The sequence below is a fragment of the Lipophrys pholis genome (genome assembly GCF_963383615.2).
Source record: "Lipophrys pholis genome assembly, chromosome: 21".
Lineage (NCBI taxonomy): Eukaryota > Metazoa > Chordata > Actinopteri > Blenniiformes > Blenniidae > Lipophrys > Lipophrys pholis.
Window position 1 is genome coordinate 12,138,726 of NC_137649.1, and position 17,580 is coordinate 12,156,305.

Below are 17,580 nucleotides of genomic sequence, written 5' to 3' on the forward strand. Positions count from 1 at the left end.
GCCGCACGAGGAGAGGGAGGCAAAACTTCCGGTGGACATTTTCACAATAACAGTTGTATTTTGTGGCTCAGCTTTTTTGCACCGCCAAAAAAAGTAAAGTACATAAACTAACATTATGGGTATTTGTTTTGTAAACAATAGTTGAATAAAACAGGAATAATAAATGCATAATAAATACATTAAACATGCAGATATAATATTTTTAATAGTAATGACGACGAAATCTAACAAAGTAGATTATTTTTATGGATCCATCTTCTATACTGATCTGATCCCAGTAGACACCATGGACAGGTAACCAGTTCATCACTCGGCTAACAGTGACTTAGAGAAGCAGATTTAACATTGGAAGTCCACAAATCCCACAGTGGACAGGTCACCACTGTGGGGCCCCGAGCAAGACCCTTGACCCCCAACTGCTCACTGGGTGCCACACCATGGCAGCCCAGTAGAATAGAATAGAATAGAATAGAATAGAATAGAATAGAATAGAATTGTCTTATTGTCATTGTTAAAAACAAATAAATAAGAGAAAGAACATTTAAAAGAGAGCAACAGAATGCATAAAAAATGGTGCATGTTCCACAATATAAATATATAAAATGAGGTAGAAGGTTTAAAAGAGAACAATAAAGTGCATAAAGCATATAACAAGCATATAAAACATATAAAGAAAAAAAAATACCCCCCAACAACGTACAACAGTCGTTTACTGAACTTTCATTTCAGTTGTATTGAGCTGTTCAATTAGGGCCCTGGGGTAAAGGCTGTTTCTCAGTGTATTTGTAGTGGCCTTTAATCTCCTGTACCGTCTACGTGAGGGGAGCTGCTGGAACAGGGAGAATAACCTATAGTTCAGGTTAATTATTTATAGGATTACTTCAATGCAAAAAAAAAAGAATCTCCCCAAGAGGATTAATCAAGTATGAGGACCATTACCTCCCAGTGAAAAGGTCGTGGGTACAAATACTGGACAAGCGGATTAGTTTGCATGTTCTCCCTGTGTGTGGATTTCCTCTCGGACCTTCGGTTTCTTCCCGTAGGTGGTGTGATGATAATCGGGGGTCACCAATAAGTTAAAACAAAATAAATCTAAATTGCCCATAGGTGTGAATGTCTCTATGATTGCCCTGATGGACTGGCAGCATGTCCATGGAATTAAAAAAATACTTTTGTTTTACACTTGGCATTGTTATCCCGTAGGCCAAATCTGATGCTTCGGTAGCTCGTTTTGCCTCCCTGTTTTCAAGTGTTTATCTTGAAGGTTCAATAGCAGCACTTCCGGTAGTTTCAGCTCTTGAATTTAAATTCCGTGCGAAGATACCTGCGCTTACACTGCATGCATGACCTCTTTCGGCTACAATGACAAAAACAACTCAAATTGATCAGATAATTCATAGAAGTAAGATAGAAAAAAATATATTTATTTATCTATTTATTTATTTATTTATTAACTACCTCTGCACACTGTCGCGCTACAGCGCGCGACTGAGATTGGAGTGAAGCTTGTCCCTCTGCAGACGCCGTAGCGGGCGTGCGCGCAGCTTCCCTCTCTCCATCTCCCCAACAAGAAAAGTGAGTCAAACTACCAAAACAAACCCGCTCCTCACAGCATCCCTGCGGGGCTCACATCACCTCCCATCGCCACTCGCCACCGCCATGGACGGCGTGCCTCTGCGCTGCTTCTCGGAGGATCACTCCGCGGAGATGTTCGTGGATGACGGCGTGGAGACGGTGACTTCAGTGGAGCAGGTGAGCCGCAGATTAGCTTCGTTAGGCTAATGTGGCTAAAGCGTTAGCTCCCCCCCCCCCTCCCTCTCTCTCCGGATCAAACCCTCGATTAAGATTGACTTCACCCCCATTATGTTTTATTCCGTCACGATGGAAGAAGAGAGCGGCCGGAGAGCGTTTCGGTGGCGGTTTGGTTGATGTTTCTAAGTGAGCACAAACTTTAGCCCGGTGGCGGCTAGCTTTGCTCTGTAATGAGATTAAGTTTGAGTCTCAGCTGTTCGGGGACACGACTCCGGTATAACGCTTTGTTTTCATCCAGCCGAGAGTTTATCTCTGATTGTGGAATAAATAAACCAGTACAAAGTTACTTGATTTTTATTTTCCGGTTGTTGTTTTTTTTGGTGTGTTTTTTTTTTTTTGACACCTCTTAATGCTGCACAAGCGTGTTAGACCGTTAAGGCAAAGCCTTTTAATGCTGGCTTAAATCTACAGTACTTTCAGATTAGTGACACCTTTGCTGTCATCGTGAAACTGCAGGGAGAAAAATTACATTTTGCTGCTTTTAATTAATCCAGAGCACATTCAGATCAAAAGCCTCAGATTTTTTATTTTTTTTTAGCTTTGTCAATTTTATTCCAAATATTTATCTTTGATTTCAACTTGTTTGTTTTAATGAATATAAGCTACTTTTTTTTTTATTTATTTAAAAAAATTTTTTTACACATTTTGGCCCCGTCTAAAGCAAACCTGCAATCAAGTCATTCCTCAGTGATTCCAGTTTAAAATCAAATAAAAATTCATGTAACCAAGGTGGAACTTATTTTCATTTTTGCCAACTGTTTTGTAAAAAGCATTGCATTCATATTTCCATCTTCCTGTAGACGATCCTAAGAGAAGGCACGTTGAAATTGATAGTAGTTTGGTTAATGAACCTGTCGATCAACCTTTAACTGCAGAGCACTTTGTTTTGAGTTCTTCGGGAAAGCCTTTCTGCTCTCTGCAACTAGATGGAACAACTATGTATTAATTGTTTAATATGAACGCATATAATCGTCTAAAAATGTGGGAAATGTTTGCATACCTTATATTTTTGATGAAAGGGAAACTGTAAGAGTCGTATCATATTGTTGATCTCCTAAATTGACATTTAACAAGTATTTCTTTCTAAAATCTGATGGGGGAAAAAATGAACCAAAAATCAAATATTTGACATTTGAAAATCGTCTTTTGATTTGGGCTGGATAAAATGCCTGTAAACACAGTCCTGGCAGACGATCAAATCATATTTAATAGTTGCATAATGTTGAGTAAACACAGATACTGTTGATGAGAATCCTTTCAGCCTCACACGGAGCAGCGCGCTGCGCAGACTGTGTGACTTTATACACCAGAGATTTGAGATTTGAAGCCGTAAACAAACCCGATCTTTGCTCTGCTCTCAGCTGCTATTAAGATTTTGCTGACGAGTTGTTTTTTGTTTGTTTTGTTTTTTTCCTTCAGCCGAGGATGACCTTCACCAACACTGTTCACACTCTCCTCTTTTTCCCCTCTGAACAGAAAAAAGTGGAACACACCATCGAGGAAGTCATCAATGTTTACAAGCAAATACACAGCTTACCACAGTGAGTATTGGTGTGAGCGGCTCCTTACGTAACGTCAGTGAGTGTGCAGAGTCGTTATCGTCTACTCTTCGTCAGCAGAGCCTCCTTTTTGTATTCAGTGTGATCAACCACGTTACCGACGATATCATTCCTGTTTTCAAGCTGAGCCGACTGGTTATTATTATTATTATTTTATTTATTTTTTTAGCATTCTGGCATGTAGAATGAAGACGAATTGAATCTGTGTGGCACCGCCGTGTCCGGTCACGATCGTCCCTGAAGCTCCGAGAAGTCTTTGTGGTTCTTGACAGTCATCCATTTAAATTCAGATTTTAATTTCTTTTCAAAGCATCCTCCCGAAGGAGTTTTAAAAAACAAATGACGCTTGCGGACGTTGGCGACATCAGGAAGGGAATTCGTAGGAATAAAGTTCATTTATCTCCGTTCGCTTGAAGTCTTGCAAAACAGAAATAACTGATGCTTCAAGTTGTCGAAGCCGATTCAGTGAGACGTGACAGTCATTTACAGTATCGTGGTAATTATGTGAAATCAGATATGGACTGAGCCTGCGTCCTCTAGGGCTGAAAAACGTGACGTAGTTCTGTATATCCAGCGGAGCACGTGTTTTCCAAACCCGCATTAATGCGCAGGTGAGATACGGTGAACCCGCTGGAGTTATGATCATGTGATCGTACGACTCTACAGTCGTCACCCGGAGCGCTGCTCATTGTCCGCGGCCGTTTCTCGCCAACAAACACCGGCTAGCCGAGACGGCGCCGCGGCAAAACGGGACGGCGTGTCGATCAGCCCGCGTTCTTTTCTCCTGCCGAAATTCACCTCCAGGAATACGGAAACTTCCCAGGTTAGAATTTGTCACTTTGAAGTTTATTCAACACAAACCACAAAAATGTGACGCAAAATCCCATTGAAGCGGTTTGAGATAAAAGCAACAAATATCTTTCATCTTCTTCTTTTTAAAATTGGCATTAGTTCTGCTCAATTACAGGCTGAGATTACAGGTTTCACTTTGCACCCTCTCTCATCTGCAGCCGGCTCTGCTCTCGCCGTTTTAACAGGCTTCGTGGGCAGACTTGACTTTTTTTATTTTTTTTAGCTGCAGAGCGCCGCTCCTGTGCTCCCGCCTGATTTGTCTGCCTGCTGCATAATCGCTGCGTCCAAACCTGGAGCGGCGATCAGTGACTAACCCTGTGTAGGTGCAGCTTAAATTACAGCGTGTAGAGTGAGCGGTGCGTGTGCAGGGCATGCGGAGAATAGGTCTGGGCGGGTGAACGGACGCCGCGGATGGGGAGGGGAGTGTCTGTTGTCTTTGACTCACTGACACATAAACGTGTGTGTGTGTGTGTGTGTGTGTGTAAGAGAAGCTGCAGATGCACTTGAAAGGCCTTGTGCTGCACAGATGCTCGCTGACTATAAAGAGAGCAGCTTTGTAACTGAGGCCGACGGTTTGATGTTGTGTCTTCTGTGCACAAATTAAAAGCTTCTCGATCGACTTCGTACCGATTAGTTTTTTCCATTTTGTCTCGAATATGAGCCAACATACACTCCGGGGCGCCGTGTGTCATTACGTCACACACAGTAATACACGTTTGAGTCCATAGTGAAAAACCTTTAGCACGTTTGCTAGTTAAAGAAGACAGAATTGAGCAAAAATCCGTATAACGTAAAACGTATGTCAGTTGAAGAAAATGAAGGATAAGCAAGAAAAAAAAAAGATGTTTTCTTAATGTGAACTTTTGGATTCGGTATAAAAGATGCAGCCACCATCCAACCGATTGTTATTGGACACTGGAGTCGATCCAAAGACGGTCACTGTGAAGCAAGAGTGCTAACTGGTGATGGCCGAATGAAGCTTCACGAAGCCTCATGAACCAGGTTTTTTAGTTTTTTTTTCTGAATTCCACCAGATGGGGCTCTTGGTTTAAAGAGTGTATTCAAACATTAGTTGAACATACACTGCCATCTAGTGGCTTCAGAAAATGAAGACAGTGGTTCATGAAGCTTCATTTGGCCAACGCTTGTGCTCACCACTCCTCCACTGTGCCGCCAACCGTGTACATCTTCTTGTTACAATATGCAATGCGTGCTCAGAAAAATTCTTGCTTTTTATTTATCCTTTTTAAGTCTTTGTTTTTATTGTTTCCCTCTTGACCGTCTAAACACTGTTTCTCATTGTATAGGTGTGTTGTTTTATTAAAGTTCAAGCTTGTGCAGAACGGCTATGTACCACAGTAATCCTTTTATTGGCAGTCTTTGTCCTGAATGATTAAAATGAACCTGAGAAGAAAAACACAAAACAATATGTTTCATGTATATATTTAACTTTCAGTTTTGATGCGTTTCCACAGGAAATGAAAAATCCGAAAAGAAAAACTTAATTGACTGTATTATAATATTCAAATAAGCTCCCGGGGCTTGGAAATACCAGAGACATTAAAAAATGATCTTAATGTGATGGAGAGGAAAACAAATCTGTTGCTGGCGGCTCGTTGTGTGAAATATGAAGCCAAGTTTACGTGTTACAACTTGAACACACGGCATCCACTGTCTAGAAATTGGTTTTATGTCCCCGTTAACGTTTCCTGTTACATTCAAGCTTCTCCCGGTTAATAATCTACCTTTCTTTTTCTACTCCAGGCCAGCACTGTTACGGGAACAACATTACCAATATCTCAAGAAGGGCTTACGTCACTTATCAGACGCCTATGAGGTAAAACTGAAGTTACTCGCCACTCAACATTTCACAGCATTGAAGTTAATTGCACGTTTACCATCTATTCCCAAAACAAGATTTTCATCTCTTTTAATGTTATTATTCTGTAATTATTTTAATTATTTTCATACGTAAAGAAGGAGATTTGCTCTGCTGCCCCTGTTCAGTCCACCCTGGGGGACAAACGTCTTTAGTATACTTATAATGACTGACCGTTAAAACACTTCTCTCACGCTCTCTTACAAACACACACACACACACACAATTACTTATGTTGCGGTGTCCCTGATGGGCTCTTTCGGCTTTAGATAGAAAAATAACACAAGAAATGTCCTTGTTGTCTCGTAGGTCCCATATGTGTGTGTTTTTGTGATGATCCACAGGCAGAGTGAGCACTACGTTTTTTTCAGCCGACTTGCAAGAATCAGTGGGAAAAAAACTGATAGAAGCAGCACGGGGCAGCATCACATACCATCATAAATGCTAAATCTCATCATGAATGTGTAACTCAGTAGACTGTTTCTGCCTTATTTCTGTTTGGCAGACAGTTTTGTCTCCGACTGGTCGCTCCGTGGCTTTTATTGCTGTAATTGGTCATCTGCTGCCCGTTTGATCGTCTGAGTGTGTGTGTGTGTGTGTGTGTGTGTGTGTGTGTGTGTGTGTGTGTGTGTGTGTGTGTGTGTGTGTGTGTGTGTGTGTGTGTGTGTGTGTGTGTGTGTGTGTGTGTGTGTGTGTGTGTGTGTGTGTGTGTGTGTGTGTGTGTGTGTGTGTGTGTGTGTGTGTGTGTGTGTGTGTGTGTGTGTGTGTGTGTGTGTCTGCAGTGTCTGGATGCGAGCAGACCGTGGCTTTGCTTCTGGATCCTTCACAGTCTGGAGCTACTAGAGGAGCCCATTCCTGCTGCCGTCGCCTCAGAGTGAGACACACACACACACACACACAGACACACACACACACACACACACACACACACACTACTCACCACACACTCGACAGAGCCAGGCTGGAGCCACGTCCGGTCTGAGTCCTGCCAGGGACTTTTTGATTATTCATTGCCGTTGCGTAATTCTTCTGATGACTTCAGAGCAAATACAAGATGGACAGGACTTGTTGCTGTTCAGTGTGCTCGACGCAGATAATATGGGTAATATGTACACATTCATTGCATGTTTTTTTGGGGGGGGGGGGGGGGGGACTGTGAGAGATTGGAATTGGAGTCCCTGGAGAAAACCTAAAGCATAAAGCAGCAGACACGGTACGAAGTTGTGAGAAAATATACAAGTAAAGTAGAGATATCTGAAAGTACAATAACAACGTTTGTAAACATGGCAGAACAAATATGGTGTTTGGTCTTTGGTGGGGTTTTTATAATCTACTTATACATAATTATTCTTAATATTATCTACTTGTACAAATTCATGTTCCCTCCAAATGTGGCACTATTACCAATCACACATCTCCTTACGTTCCGTGCATTTCTACGGCTGAAATGTTAAAGCCAGCTATTATCAAGCTGTCCCTCGTGCCTCCAGCGGATGTCGATGTAAATATGCAGGTGTTTGACTCAGGAAACCGTGAGACAATTTTGCAGTTGTTGCCACACAAATGTCACTCGATTAAGTTACCGTGGCTCACAAGTAGCAGTCGGCGAACCACGTGGCCGGCGGCCATGCCAGACCGCCATCCCACACTCTCATTACAACTGCACACCGGCTGCCACTGCCCAGAGCCAATGGGACGCCTCCGTTCTCGCACACAAACGATCACACACAGGATTTGTTTCAATGCAGCCTTCAGATTCTGCGGCCCATCAAGTATGCACCGTTGGCTGCTTGGCGTTGGCGCCTGGTGATACATTTCTTAGGTGGGGCTCGTCATTATTATTCGATTTTTAGCCGATGTTGACTTTATTTTACTGCACTGCGTTTATAAACCACATTACAACATGCTTTTATTTTTCTTTTTTTTCTTAATTTACGGTAAACAAAATGATAAATGAACAAATGCTACTGTTGATTTTACGGTTTGAAAATGTACTTTTCATATTTGACTGTAATAGAAAATAATCACTTGAGACTTTACATTAAATTACTGAGTAAAATAAAGTTTCTGCCATTAAGGTTTTTCACTTGACCACTTGAAACACAGCATGAAATAATATTGCGGAAATTACTTCATCTACCAAATATAAAGTTTTTATTTAAATTAAAAACATTTAAACTGATATTAGTGTCCAAGCAAAATATCATTTTAACATTATCAAATTAAAATCATCCCTGAAGGGAGGAAAAGTTGAAAATCTTTTGTCATAAATCTAAATGACACACCTTTTTAGTCGTACTGCCGTCATTCGCTAGTAAATAAAAACCCACGAAAAACGAGTGAAATGAAGTCGGGATTCTCCACCTCCTCCGTCTTGCTGTGACGTCACAGGAGTTTCCTTTCACTGTTGTTTTTGACAGCGAAAGTAATTAAATCAACATGGACTATAGTGTCACAAGCTCTTTAAGGACTGAATTATTGCATTATTCATGATAGATTACTACAGGCAATAACAAAATGATGGAGTCACCAGTGGCGGCTGGCCAAGAGAGGGTGCCAGGGAGCTGTAAAGTCTCTTCTGGTTTTGGTAATGATTTGTTTATATGTTTAGAAATGTTTGGATGTGCTCAGATTTATTAATGACTGAAGCTCTAAGAGCTTAAAAAAAGCAGTTTATTTTGCTTTTCTTTTTTCTTTTTTTGATGTTTCTTTCAAAGCATTCTAAAAGTCTTTAGAGTTTAAAGAGCAATTGGACACATTCACACAATAATCTTATTCAAAACCAACACTTATAACAATATATTGTGTTTTTAGATTCTAATCAAGAAGGTCACTTGGCATTACAATTGACCTCTAATGGTACAAAATTGTCAAACTAAACTTATTAATAAACAGATCACATGAAGCATGTAGTTGTTTTGGTGAGTAACTGGTGAGTGGGGAATGTCCCACTTCCTGATTGTGTTACTCAACAGATCTACAATAAAACACAGAATTCTTCTTTCACTCACAGACTTACATTACAACAATGAGTTGCCATCTAATATAAGTTTTTATAGCAGTGGTTTTAACAAATATTAGATGTGTTGGAAGCGGAAACTAAGAAGTGGCTGTATAATAATTGAGCATAAATATAGTGAAAATAAATAGCGCCTTGTTAGTTTTTGTCAAGTAAACATTGTAAACTGGGAAATTGGACATTCCCACCTGGTAACTCTCCCAGTTCCCAGCGGGGTCGTTCCATGAAGGCAGGCTTGTCCAATTCCGTCCCGTCTTTCATCCTGATATTCAGTTTCGTCCCACAGCTGTGGCGTAGAAAACACAAGCAGTAATCCATGATAATTCAGTTCTTATGAGTTTTCATGGAGCTTTAGTTGGAACTGAGAAGATGCCCATCAGGAGGGTGCCGGTCCCCAGCTGGGAGTGTTCCAAATGTCTGATAGTGAGAAACATCTGCACCACTGTCGGCCCACAAAACACGAAAATGACGCTTGTAAAGTTCATGCTGGTACGCATGGCTTCTACATGTTTGGATATACGCCTCAGTGCGTGGCACACAAACAACCACGAGGCGTTTATATGGCGTGAGGTCGTTCCTTCATCCCAGTTTCTCATGAACGCACCGACGTTGGAAGGATTGCCGTTATCCCGATGCGGGGAGTTTTTTGGGGGAGGTTTGGTCTCCCTCACATGTTCGTAACAGTCCAGACCATCCTCCCGGCACCAGCTGACCCGTTGACAAAGTGACGCTCATCACAGAAGCCTTTCTCAGACAAACACTTTTTTTTCCCACAGCTCCAAGTCGCCTAAACAGCGAAGAGCTGAGCCGCGTGAGTCGGGACCTCCACTGCAGCGCTGTTGTCGCCCTGCTTTTAAATCTTAACGTCAAGTCGTTAATTATGCTGGAATAATGTTTTGCCGTCCGACTGTCAGTGCGATTTAAATGACATGTATAACCTCTACCTCTCTCTCTCTCTCTCTCTCTCTCTCTCTCTCTCTCTCTCTCTCTCTCTCTCTCTCTCTCTCTCTCTCTCTCTCTCTCTCTCTCCTCTCTCTCTCTCTCTCTCTCTCTCTCTCTCTCTCTCTCTCTCTCTCTCTCTCTCTCTCTCTCTCTCTCTCTCTCTCTCTCTCTCTCTCTCTCTCTCTCTCTCTCTCTAGTGTCTGCCAGTTTCTGTTGCACTGTCAAAGCCCCCACAGGGGGTTTCGCCGGGGGGCCGGGGCAACACGCCCACCTCGCACCCACCTACGCTGCCGTCAATGCCCTCTGCATCATCGGCACGGAGGAAGCGTATAACGTTATCGACAGGTACAGTCACTCTCCAACTCATCTCCCCACAGCGCCGAGCGTTCACCAGCAGTTGTATTATTGTATTTTAATCTTTAATATCAGGCCACCTCAACTCTCACTCCGTGTCTCACATTGTTGTTGAAGTACTCAGACGGAGGCGAATCCTATAGTTTGATCACCTGAAGTACTGCGTTCCCCGTCCCCTCTGTTTCAAGCTGCTCATCAGCCGTCGCTCTGTTAATAACGCTTCACAATTCAACAGCTCAATAGATCCGATCGTCCCTGCAGAGAGCTGCACTTTAATAACCGTGGCGGCCTGAGTTGTGTGAGGAAACGCAGCAGCGGCATTTTAACGTGCCAGCAACTAATAATGAGAGCAAAGAAAAGATCTGGCTGCTTTTCTGTGTGTGACTAACAAGAAGAAGCTCCTGCTGCAGATTTGAGCAGCAGGTGTCGATTTTGTGTCGATGCTGTATTAAGTTCTCTCTCTCTCCCCTCTCTCTCTCCCTCCCTCGCTCCTCTGCAGGGAGAAGCTGTTAGACTTCCTGTGGTCAGTGAAGCAGCCTGATGGCTCCTTTGTGATGCACGTTGGAGGCGAGGTTGACGTCAGGTGAGAGCTCAGAGGAGAAAACTTCCTCTTCCTCTTCCTCCTCCTCCTCCTCCTCCTCACTTCTTCACCTTTACTTTTCGTTAGTGCCACGCAGGGAAACCACCCCGCTCCGAAGCTCAAGAGCAACTTCATTATCTGCGCTGTTTATGCTTTTTTTGGGGTTTTTTTCTAAAGCCGCTTTGGACATTACATCTGAACTTTTTAATCCCTTTATGAGTCTTTGTTTATTTTCTTTGTGGGTTTTTTTTCTCTTCCCCTTTGGTTTTGATAAATGAGCAGAAGAAATCCCCACATCTCTCTTGCATAAGAGTGGATTTGTCCGTGTTTGCTTCTCTCTCTGTTTGAGTCTGCGCCGCGGAGCGGTGGGCTCTTCTTAATAAGCTGCCTTTGAGGTATCGCCTCGTGTTTCCACAGAAAGCCTCTGAAGTCAAACTCATTTTTGTCACTCTCAGAGGAGCCTGTTATCTGCTGCCAGCCAATTAGCGGCGGGCCGTCATTATGCATTATTAAAACAGTATTTTTTGTTTTCTCCCTCACCTCAGACGGATTCGCTTCTCAGTTTCTGCGGCGTGAAAACCCAAAACGTCAGCTCGTAACAAACCGTGTGCAGGTGGCTTTGTTTTATTTAACTTATTCCATTTGAAGTCATTATTCGATTTCAGTTTGAGTGGGGTGATGCTTCATATTTGATATTACTTCAATAAATCCTATTATGGGGGGGGGACAAAAGTCAATTATTTTCTACTTTGTTTTGTAGTAAACATTGAAACGAAAACTTTAAATGGCCTAATTCTCTAAAAAAGGCTGCCATTGCTTCAGGGGTTACACAAGATTATGATCAGTTTTAATAAAAGTAGAGTGGTGGTACCTGCCAATTATGTGGATAACGTGGACGCTGTTATTTCCTTTGAACCGTTCTCTGAATGTAGTCGTGTTTGTAATGAAGTGTCGTGAAGTCGCTCTGTAACACTTGAAATTACTTCAGCTTCGGCCAAAGTTTCATTGTTACTATTTCACTTAACTCCAGTGTACAGGAAGTGTGTCGCACCGATCCACATCTGTGTTACTTTCTCTCTACCTCTCTCTCTACATGTGTGCTTTAACAAAATCTGTTGGATGTTTCCATACTTCTGGACGATAGAAACGTTCTTGAATCATAAGAAAACACAACACTGCGAGTCTTCAGCAGATTAATCCGTGTGACTACTTAACTCCCGATAAGCGGTTCATTCTGGCAGCGTCAGTCTCTTGACAGCACAGAAAGTGTGGATGTTCTTTTTTTTTTTTTTCCTGTTTCTTCCTCTGCCCGCAGACTAAAAATACAAGACCTTTGGAGGAAGATGATAAAAGTTGAGTGAGCGCAAAACTTCCTGCTCGCCCACATGTTTGTTTCAGCCTGTGTTCCTCTGGGTTGTAGGAGTGCGTACTGCGCAGCCTCGGTAGCATCGCTCACCAACATCGTCACACCCAAACTGTTTGAAGACACCATCAGCTGGATCCTCAGGTATGAAGAGAGGAGAAGTGTCCGGGGTGGGGGAGGGGAGGGGGAGGGGAGGGGAGGGGGGGGGTTTCTTCAGTGACTCATTCTGCTCTGTTCAGGTGTCAGAACTGGGAGGGAGGACTCAGCGGGGTCCCGGGGCTGGAGGCTCATGGCGGCTACACCTTCTGTGGCACCGCCGCGCTCGTCATCCTGGGCAAAGAACACATGCTGGATCTCAAAGCCTTGCTGGTGGGAAAACGGAGTATTTCTTTGACAACGTGTGTGACGTTTGCCCGGTTGTGTCGGCGGTCTGTCCAGCGCCACAATGAAATAAGTAAACAATAATAAACAACCGCCACTGACGGTTACCAACATGGGAGCAGAAAATGCATCCAACGCATCAGAGTGAGACGGAACGATAGTGTCTAGATTCCCAAGCAGTTCAAAATGCTGGAGCTCGTCCACGCGCTCCATTGTGTCCTTCACTGAGTTTTAATTCCCCATAAGCGGCTGTGGTCTCTGTGAGCGTCGCCAGCGGTGAGCAGAACAGCATTGATTCACCAACTTCCTGTCCACCTCACGTGGTGTCGCAGCTAAGAAACTTGAGATCAAATCACAGATTCTGCACGAGCCTTTAAAACCTTTTTCTTTTTTTTAAATCCAAACTATTTGGAGCTGCGAGTACTTTCACATCAAATGTCCTCCAGTGGATTGTGAAGTGACCTGTTTGGATGCCGTGCTGGACCCCGCTGGGGGAGCTTCCTGCCTCTGGGGCAGTAAAAGATCACAGCAGCAGCAGCGGTGGTGGAGCCGCTCTGCCTGTGGCGTGGTATTCGGGGATCGTGCAGCCGGGCAGATGCTTGCTGACACGACGCTTAAGGTCACAGTTAAGTCTGCCGCCGGCGGGCCAGCCTGCAGCTCCTTTCTTTTTTCTGTCCGAGCCGGCGCTGAAGCTGCAGCTCCCATTCGAATCCTGCAACCTTCGCGTGTCTTGTTCCCCACCCGCCCCTCGTTTGTCTGCGGAGACTTTTGATTCCTCAGCCAAAAGGCGTCGGGTCGGCCGAGTGCACCTCTGTGGTGTCCCGTGTCGCCGCCTGTCCCCCGGTGACACTCAGGCGTGCGGCGGCGACGCGCTGGAGAGTAAAGGCTGTAAGACGACACCCGATCAGGAACATTTAGTCGCAGCACAACTCGTCGTCGCAAACACAAAACCTCTCCGGGCTCAGGTGGAACATGCAGAACGTAGCTCTGCTGAACTTAAGAACATTTCATCGACATTGTTCTTGATATTTAAACATATTTTCTTTTATTCAGAGAACAAATTCATCGTCAGCGCTCAGAAAAGATTCACGTGGAGGGAAACTGTGGAGTTCAGGTGGCCTTGTTTAGTTTAATCATCCAACAAACGTATTAAGAGTTTGTATTCTCATCAAGGACCATTAAGAATCTCTTCTCTCTTTTCTCCTTGGAAATTTCTATAGCGAGCACACCGCAGTGAAGGCCTCGAATTTAAGAGATTAAAAGGTTTAGGAAATCTGCCTCATGATGCGTTTAAAACTTAAAAATAACAGATTGGAGTAGGAAAATGAAAATGTCCCGACTATTATTACGTGCTGATCGGTTCAGGGTTGTTTGCTTTCTCGGTTAGAGAGAAATGTTGTATTGCAGGACTTTGTTGACGTTCTGTCACTTCATGACGAAGCTTGATCTTCCTAAAAGAAATTATGTCCTGTCCTCACCAGGATGTGAACTGTTAATGATGTTTTGCTTGGTCGTTCTTCCTGGTTCTCCAGCGGTGGGTGGTCAGCAGACAGATGCGGTTCGAGGGGGGTTTCCAGGGCCGCTGTAACAAGCTGGTGGACGGCTGCTACTCTTTCTGGCAAGCTGGACTCTTGCCGCTCCTCCACAGAGCCTTATTCAAAGACGGTACCGTTTAATTTACCTCCTGTTCTCAAACCAAACCACCCCTCATTCATCAAAATAGCAACAAAAAACGGAAAATATTTTATGTTTCTGCTCTGAAAAAAAAAATTTCGCACGGATTTTTGTAATGTAAGATGAGCAATATAAAATCAAATGAATTTACAAGCTATATAGGGATTACTTTTTTAAAAAGCATTAAGAGACGAGTCCCAAACAATAAGAATATCCTCAAATCACTCAAAATACCATAGAGAGCAAATGAGAGCAATGATAGTAAACAACATTCAATTATATTTAAAAATTTACTTTTTGTTAAAATGTCAAATAAAAAAGGTCACTTCCAATTTTAAATTTGTAGTTATTTTTAACATCTTGTTAAATCAATTTTCTAAATTTCGATGAACAGTTTGACGTCGTCCCATTTCTGGGTGAAAGTGATCGAGCTGTTGCCTCTTGTGGTCGCAGGAGAGACGGAGCTGAGTCGGCAGCGCTGGATGTTTGAGCAGCAGGCCCTGCAGGAGTACATCCTCCTGTGCTGTCAGAACCCCGCCGGGGGGCTTCTGGATAAACCTGGCAAGTCAGTACCTCGCCATCTGCTCACACACACACACACACACACACACACACACACACACACACACACTGTACAGTCAAACAGGTTTCACATGGTCTCACTGGCGCTCCCGCTGTGTTTCCGTGTCCAGATCGAGAGACTTCTACCACACGTGTTACTGCCTGAGCGGACTCTCCATCGCGCAGCACTTCTGGAACATGGACCTCCATCACGAGCGGGTCCTCAGCAGGGAGGAGAACAGACTGGTGAGGAGGAGAGAGGGCGGACTATTTAAACTGTTCAAAACGCTGCTAATTAATCCAGAATACAACCTTTATTCTGAAGCGAGTTCTTGGGCCTGTAAACTTGTTTTGCTTCTGGTCGGATCTCATCCACGTTTTATTAGAGGAACGTAAACAAGAGGTGCAGAAATGAATGCGACGCTTCTCCCTCGCATGGCTGCGAGGAGCTGAAATGAAGCGGTGCGGTGAGAAGAGCCTGTGCTTGTTGTTTCTATGGCAGCGGGACGGCCGGCTGCCTGCATCGCCGGCGTGGCGACCACACACGGCCTCACAAGCTGGGTTTACTGCCGCTGTTGGGATGGTTTCTATCAGAACAAGCTTCCTCCTGCATTGTCTTGGTTACCATGGCGATGAGTGCTGGTTGAACTCTTCCAGTTGGTTCTTTGAGGATAAAGTAGGATTTCAAAAAATTAAGAACCATAAATTGAAAAAAAAAAAAAAAAAAGTCCAAGGAAACATTCAGATTTTTAAATTTATGTATATTTTCAATTCTATTTTTAGAAAAATTACCGTTTGCTGAAAGCAGCTTTTTTTTCCTCATTCAGAACATTTATTACAATTTTTCTCCAAATGTTTAACATGAATAAAACATTATTTATTATTATTATACGATATGTAAATAGACATTTTTAATGCCGTCTTAAAGTACAGGCTTATAAAATAGTGCAGACACTTTCCTTGTGTTTCTTAAAGGCCAGGATCAGTTATGATGACATAATACTTGATGTCTCTTATAGTTAATCCAGCAGCTTCTCTCTTTTTAACCATGTGTGGTTTGACTTTAAATCTAAGAAGCAGTATAACACTATTCATCTGAACTGTCTATTTGGTTTCTTTCAGTGCAGTGAAGCTTTTGTTTAGCTTTCATTCAAGCAAAATCTCAAAAAGAAAAGGCCGTACAGATGCAGAATACAGGAAGTTGCTCTTGTTGACTGGCACTTTTTGGTTTTATTTCCTGTCGTGTTTCTGGTAACTGCAGCGGCTGAGGGGCGGCGCCGCTCCCAGCCGGCCTGCAGCCCGCCGGGCGCGACCAGCTTATCAAACCACGTTACGGTTTGTCACAAAGCACTTCGGAACAATCGAAGTAGAAGAATATATGGAAACGGTGACGGGACGTCTGAAGGCAAAGGAATCTACGTGCAGCCCTCTGCTAATTACTGCTTTTAAGAATCGTGGATTTTTTGCTAAATATGACGACTGAAAGTCGTTGGAGTGGTTTCCCCGCGGTGTCTCTTGTCCTAATATTGTGAACACAGCTGCTGTTTGTGGTTCAGTCACATCAGTTCGCTGGAAGTCAACGAGGAAGTAAATCGACCAACACGCCTTTCTTCATAAGTCTTGAAATATCAGTCACTTGCAGCAGCGCCAACTCCTCCACAGTGAGACTTCTTGGAAAACAATGGACGGTAGCAGCAGCTCATAGAGTAATAGTGAAAGTATGATTACACCCACAGCCGAGGAGAAACTGGGTCACTGCCGCTCATTAAATGAATATGAGGAAGAACAACAGAGGAGCGTCTCAACCAAAAATAATGAAGCACAACTGATTCCCCTTCTCTCTTTCAGGCTCCAACTCATCCAGTTTACAACATCTGCCCAGAGAAGGTGGCTCAGGCTCTGCAGCACTTCCACCAGCTGCCCGTCCCCGCAGACGAGCGGGGGTCGGACCCGCCCCCGCCCCCAGCAGCCGTGAACCCTCAGTCCTAGTCGGCCTCGGCGGAGATGTCAGTGTGTGCGAATTGGCCAACTCTGGGAACCGGACCCGAACCCGAACCAGAAAGCCAGTCAGGTCTGAGGTGGACGAGCCCAGGAGGCGGCAGAGAGATTGGGGCGGGGGGGGGGGGCGGAGTTTAGGAGCATTCGAGCTCAGCAGTTCAGTGTGTGGGCAGCTTCACATCAGCTGATTCTTTTTTTTTGTTTTTGCTTGTATCGCCTGTCGTTTTCAGTCTCTACAATAAGAATGGAACTTTATAGTTTCATTATGACGCAAGTTAATAAAACTTTATACAGCAATTCTCACTCTGGGGATGGATGATTTATTTCACACATTCTTGAATGATCTGGAGAGATTCCTCAGGAAACTGCAGTCACACAGCGAATCCATGTCTCGTATTATTGAATAAATTATATAGCTGGATAAAGTGGAAAATATACTTTCCCCCTGTATTTTATGAGACGCACCTGTAGCAGTTGGGTAAATGATGGGCCAGAGTCCATCTGTCTTCTGATTACTGAATACAAATCTCCACTTCACCTCATCAAGTGTTTGGACTGAGGGACGAGGCCACAGTGCCCAAAGCTGCTGTTCTGGGGAGTGTATGT

At 43.7% G+C, this 17,580-nt stretch overlaps 1 protein-coding gene across 1 annotated transcript; it reads left to right on the forward strand.

Moving 5' to 3' along the window:
* Positions 1-1,559: 1,559 nt before the first annotated feature.
* fntb (farnesyltransferase, CAAX box, subunit beta) lies at positions 1,560-17,277 on the forward strand. The gene is given in 13 exon segments (XM_080490458.1): positions 1,560-1,752; positions 3,289-3,353; positions 5,988-6,060; positions 6,885-6,976; positions 10,261-10,288; positions 10,290-10,408; positions 10,917-11,000; positions 12,418-12,504; positions 12,600-12,729; positions 14,274-14,406; positions 14,869-14,980; positions 15,108-15,222; positions 16,825-17,277. Coding segments are annotated over 13 exon segments (1,272 nt in total). The 5' UTR covers positions 1,560-1,659; the 3' UTR covers positions 16,966-17,277.
* Positions 17,278-17,580: the final 303 nt, after the last annotated feature.